Genomic DNA, 6,000 nt, shown 5'->3' on the forward strand with positions numbered 1-6,000 from the left:
CAGAGCCTTTTCTTCTCCAGAACGAACAGCCCCAGCTCTCTCAGCCTGTCCTCATAGCAGAGGTGCTCCAGCCCTCAGGTCATTTTTGTGGCCCTCCTCTGGACCTGTTCCAACAGGTCCATGTTTCTCCTGTCCTGTGGGCCCCAGAGCTGGACGCAGTACTCCAGGTGGGATCTCACCAGAGTGGAGTAGAAGGGCACAATCACCTCCCTTGACCTGCTGGCCACGCTGCTTTTGATGCTTCTTTTGATTCTTGAGATCTGTCACCTTAAAGACTGCAGCAAGGTATTAAGCCCAGAATAGCTTTGTTTAATATTTTTCCAATATTGAATGAATCAGATGATCTTCTAGGTTTATGCACAAGAGCAGTGATTATGCTGCTTGTGCAATTTGAACAGTGATAGAACAAATGAATCTGCCACCCTCACTTAGAAAAGCTATTCCAGAAATTACTGCACGCTGGAGCAGATCAGCTTGTCTATCATCTCCCAGTGAACGCCTTGGCTTGCACTCTTGCTCTACCTAGTGGATTTGGAACCTATTGAAATGCCATTTTCTCAACCTGGAATTACGTTAATTCTAATCCTGTGTTCATATCATTCTCATTATTATTTTTGGTGATGGTTTTGATGAAGATGATTGTTGTTGCTGTGAACACGCATCCCATGTGCTTGGTCTGTCTTTCAATATTTGGAAAAAAAGAATGAACTCCTGAAATATCGATTTTCCCTCAAGAAAAATTAACACAGAGGCATCTTCCACCCCTCTTTTTAAAACTGGACCATTACATAGGAAAAAATGCAAGAGTCTGAAGTCAAAGGGCAAGAGAAGTCCTGATTCTGTGCATGGTTTCCTAAATGTCATTTGTTGGGTACTACTGTTGGAAGCAGCCTTCTGTATCCCCCCCCAAGCCTAAATTCAGGACTGTAACATCATCAGCTGAACATTATCACCAGTTCCTCCCAATCCCAACTCTGTTCCTTTTCCTGCAGTCCCCCATTCTGCTTCACAGCCCCATCGCTCCTTAAGACCCCTAACCCAGAACTGAAATGTCTCTGTCTTCCCCTCTATGGCTTCTCCTTTCCAAATGGTTTCTCCAAGCATGATGCCCCGGCCATCTAAGGCACATCCCTACCTCAACAACCCCGTTCCCCTCACCTTCCCCAAATGATTTTTTTTTTTCCCATGGCCTTAGCAGAAACACATGTCCCAGACTAATTAATTTCCTGTAGGCACATGAGAAGAACAGCAGGGGAGGTCTGGGAGCTGGAGACAGCTTCATGCATCAGTAAATTACTGGCCAGCCAGCGACAGGAGCAGCTGTGTGAAGGTTCTCCCTGTGATTTGTAAAAGTCCTGGACATAGGCAAAACCAGCAGTTGCTGAGATTGTTTGTGCTTGGCTTGTGTGCAGCACAGTGTGGGAACATCTAGCCTACTGATTCAGACTTTCATCTGGCAAGGGGCAGTTTTTGTTCCAGTCCTTGATCCTTAGGTCATGTCTGCTTCTTATCCACCAGCTTTGTGTAAGATGCGTATGGGGTCTTAGGCACGAGCTCCCTCCAAGCTGCTCCCTCCTGGATAAGTGCTTCAAGTTGTTCTTCTCTGCAGAGAGCTTTGTGGTCCCCGATTTAAGCCCTACGAAAATCCGCGAGCTTTATTTGGGTACACTCAGTAGCACATCAGAGCAAAGGTGGCTGTGAAGTCTGTGCTTGTAGCTAACTACTGCCTCGGAGTTATCATTTGCTGCTCTGCCGTAATGTTGAGCATTCATATGTTAATCCACTCTTGGAGGCTGTTGTGCCTGCCTGCCTGCCTGCAAGGCTTTATCAAATGACAGCAAAATTAATAGTTTGGTTTCTGCCAATTTGATACAAGATGCTTAAAATGAAAAGCAGAATATACACCACTGAAAAGAATTTTGGAGCATTGCTTATTTCTCTCCAACTACAATATTTTCATGCTTTTTTTTTTTTCATTGCCATTGACACCAAGAGAGTTTCTAATTTTCTGTTCTGAAAACAGAAAAGATTCTTCATAAATACTGTGTATGTGTATGTGCATATGCTGGTCTTTTTCCCTGCTGAATAGATTTGACCATGCCATATACCAGCTGAAATATCATGAACTAAATATCATGTAAAAAATGTAAAGGTTTGGGTTTTTATATCTATCAGTCAATGTCAATCAATATCACTCAGAAGGGAATGGGGACAGCAATTTCTACATTAATTCACTTTGCAACTTGACTCTGAGTTTGAGAATGAATATGAGTTTCACTGTAAAAAAAAGGCAGATGATATTTCATATAGATGTCATTCTGATCCCCTCCCTGCCTCCATTTCTTCTTTGTCTCCCCACAGAAACCACTGGACTCTGATTTCCTCAAATGCTGTAAATTAGCTCGGAAGGAATGGACAACTCCAACAAAAAACCTCACACAAGTCTTCTGAGAAGCCAGCAAGGGAACTAGAAAAAAAGAGCTTGACTTGCAAAATCTCACCTGACCCATGACTGCCTCTCTGCTAATGCAACACTAATTTAAGACACCTTTGTACATCAGGTGCTGCAACTCCTCAGCGTGTTACTCTTTGTACACTGTTTTTTCTTTAGTTTCCCAGTAGAGTGGACAATCTGATTTACATTCAGTTGTTTATGAAAATCCCACTTCACCCAAATCCTAAATACAAAGCTCTCAACAATTTTTTTGCAAGTTATTGCATTTCACGGGTCATTTCATGTGACAGTCCAAGCCAGGCTTAAGAACACCCAACCTGGCAGCAGCCCCTTCCCACTCCATCCGTCCCCCACAGGGAAGCTGCCGGGTTCGACCCCACCAAATAGGGTGAAGTGGTTATTTCTGCTGTGGTCATCAGGGTTTCCAACCGGGCACCGAAGCTGTAGCTCTCTTACTGGTATCCTTTCTGCTGCCCCCACAAGTTTCTGCTGTGGTTGCTCAGGTTGGAGTCTCCTTTCCAACCATCAGGGCCAATTTCAAAACAAAATGAAGGTGGTGCCTTCACTGGAAGTGCTCCTACAGGCATGTCCTCCTAACCCAGATATAACTGCCTCCAGCAAGAGGGCTTTTCTCTCTGAAGCTTATACAGATCCCAAAGACAAAATAAACTATACAAGTGAAGGACTCTGCATTGAACAATCCAGAATCTTTTTTCAAAGTGTCAAAATTTGGTCCAAAAAAGCTAGTACTTGCCACTTATGTCAGTCTACAGCTACTTGAAAAATATAGAGTGGAATATTTGGTCACCAGAAAAAGGTCCAACTTGACAGACTTTCTTCCTTGCCCCCTACATGGGTTCTGGTAATGCAGGAATCCCAGGTTGAGCTCTGCCCGTGTACCTGTGCAAAATGCACTGCGGTGCCACACTTAGTCCCACATTCAGAGCCACCTACATGTGACTCAGGCACCGTAATATGCATAAATAGTCTTATTTGTATGTCTTTTTTTCCAGATCCAAGGATGTTTGTGCTGCTTTACATCACAAGCTTCGCCATCTACACGAGCGGACAACCTCTGCAAGGCCAGCTCAAAGGAGAAAACTACTACACCAGATACGTCTGTAGCATCCCTGGTTTGCCCGGCCCTGCGGGTCCCCCCGGAGCCAGCGGATCCCCGGGGCCACACGGACGCATTGGTCTTCCAGGAAGAGATGGTAGAGATGGCAGGAAGGGAGAAAAAGGTGAAAAAGGGAGTGCAGGTATTGAATATTCCTGTAACCTAACACAGTAATACAACAAATTAAGACCTTTCATCATCACTGTTCACATATATATATATGTATGGTGAATGTGTGTATGTGCCTGCATGGGTTTAAGTGTGATGCATGAATATATAGCAAGAGAAAGAAAACACTCAGATATATTTTAGATATGTCTATTATGCATTTACTGACACTTGTGTAAATAAATGTAAACGCATAGCCTTCCTGCGCATAGATGCTAAGAAAAAGTTTGGGAAAGATGAAGCATGTGTGGTGTCAAATAAATAGTCTCATTTGTGCCACTAGCCAGGAATAAAAGATTAGCAGGTATTTAGGTACCTACTAAAAATGCTCAAACAGCAGGAGATATTTAGTGCACGGGTATTATTACATAGATAGACACAGCACTATCCTTCAGGGCCCACAGTTCAGTCAGCAACGGATTGATCAAGTATGAAATTACTCAATGTGCAATTAAAATGTATGAAGAAAAGTAGTAATATAGAAACAAAGGACCCCCAGGCTGCGGAGTCCGGCCCTCTGTTCCAACCTGCCTTTCACACACTTAACTAGAAGATTTTGAAAGTGTTTTTGGAGTATTTTGAAATTCTGACGGTGTTTTTCTTGTCTGTTCAGGCACACACAGTAGCCCACACAATCATTTACCGAGATGCTATGTGCAACGATTAACTAACTTAAAATGTTTTTGAAGGTTTAAGAGGAAAGACTGGGCCATTAGGACCAGCTGGAGAGAAAGGAGACCAAGGTCAGTCTGGTAAAAAAGGACCTGGAGGATTGACTGGTGCCAAAGGTGAAGTAGGTCCAGCTGGACCACCTGGACCTAAGGGAGATAAAGGAGACCGAGGAGAGCCAGGTGCACCAGGGGTCTGTAAGTGTGGAAAGATAGTGCTGAAATCTGCCTTTTCTGTTGGCATCACCACCAGCTACCCAGAGGAAAGATTACCAATTGTATTCAATAAAGTCCTCTTCAATGAGGGGGAGCATTACAACCCTTCCACAGGGAAGTTTATTTGTGCCATCCCAGGGATCTATTATTTTTCTTACGATATCACCTTAGCAAACAAGCATCTTGCAATTGGGCTGGTTCACAATGGGAAGTACCGGATAAAGACATTCGATGCGAACACGGGCAACCACGATGTAGCTTCTGGATCCACAGTGATCTACCTTCAGCCAGAAGATGAAGTATGGCTTGAGATCTTCTACACTGACCAAAATGGTCTCTTTTCCGATCCAACGTGGGCAGACAGTTTGTTTTCTGGATTTCTCCTATATGTTGATACAGATTATCTTGATGCGTTATCGGATGAAGATGAGCTCTGAAGCAGATGATGTCAAAGGACATTCAAACTGGACACCCCAGCACAAGATTTCATCTAGACACGGGGGGGGGCACAAAGTTGAAAAAAAAATCATCTGGGAGTTTATTTTTGCTTTGACAGGAACCAAATCTGAGCTCACAAGGATTTTTTTTAGAATCTAAGCTGCATTTTTTACCGAACAGCAGGGATATAAAAAGGAACTGTAATTACCGAAAGACTGCATCACTCCAGGACCCACTCCTCCTGAAAGCCATGTTTATAATGCTATTTAAACAAATTTAAGATACTGTACATTGGATTTTATATAAAATATATTAAGTTGCAATGTAGAATGGGTATTTTGTATATAACATTAAAGAAAAATTGAACAACTGATGGCATAATTATCTTTGGTCATTTTAAGACAGGAAACACATTAAAAAGAGAGAAAACTTTTTTTTTTTTTAAAAAGGAGAGGAATAAAGCAGGAATGCCTGCTTCAGAATGCAGCTGAACAAGTCACAAGGACTATCCCATCTCATACTTACACCAACAAATGATATTCATAAGTAACTAACCTCCTAATAAATACATGAAGATCTGTACTAGCTAAGGACTGCCCAATGACATTTATAAAAGAAGAGAACAAAGACATTAAACATATAAAACAATTAAAACTAGGAAATCTGAAAACTTGGAGATAGGCAATCAGTATTCAATGTGGGTATTTTCAGTATAATTCCAGGTAGGTTTGCTATTCTTTCAATGCTATTCAGTATCTTTATGAGAAATGTGGAAGAAAATATGAACTTTTTGCTTTGAAAAGAAAATTACGGATGCCAAAAGCCTGATAGAACAGTAACCAGTAATGAGAATAAATTATATGGAACAAACTGAGTCACATCGTTAAAGCAGACTTACTTGTATTCCAATATGGCCAAATGCAATAAAATAAATGTAG

The 6,000-nt window shown here is 42.1% G+C and overlaps 1 protein-coding gene across 3 annotated transcripts in view; it reads left to right on the plus strand.

Annotated features, from left to right (window-relative positions):
• The window catches only part of C1QTNF7 (C1q and tumor necrosis factor related protein 7), a 50,347-nt gene extending 44,907 nt beyond the window's left edge, over positions 1 to 5,440 (plus strand). For 2 of the 3 annotated variants that reach the window (XM_014937051.1, XM_014937050.1), the window contains exons 2-4: positions 2,362 to 2,561; positions 3,469 to 3,714; positions 4,430 to 5,440. In XM_014937051.1, the coding sequence (XP_014792537.1) occupies positions 3,477 to 3,714; positions 4,430 to 5,061 (870 nt within the window). In that variant the 5' untranslated portion in view covers positions 2,362 to 2,561; positions 3,469 to 3,476 and the 3' untranslated portion in view covers positions 5,062 to 5,440. Of the gene's footprint in view, positions 1 to 2,361; positions 2,562 to 3,452; positions 3,715 to 4,429 lie in introns of those variants that run through there. The other variant, XM_014937049.1, reaches the window with a different exon arrangement.
• Positions 5,441 to 6,000: the final 560 nt, after the last annotated feature.

Source organism: Calidris pugnax, unplaced genomic scaffold (genome assembly GCF_001431845.1).
Source record: "Calidris pugnax isolate Ruff unplaced genomic scaffold, ASM143184v1 scaffold49, whole genome shotgun sequence".
NCBI lineage: Eukaryota > Metazoa > Chordata > Aves > Charadriiformes > Scolopacidae > Calidris > Calidris pugnax.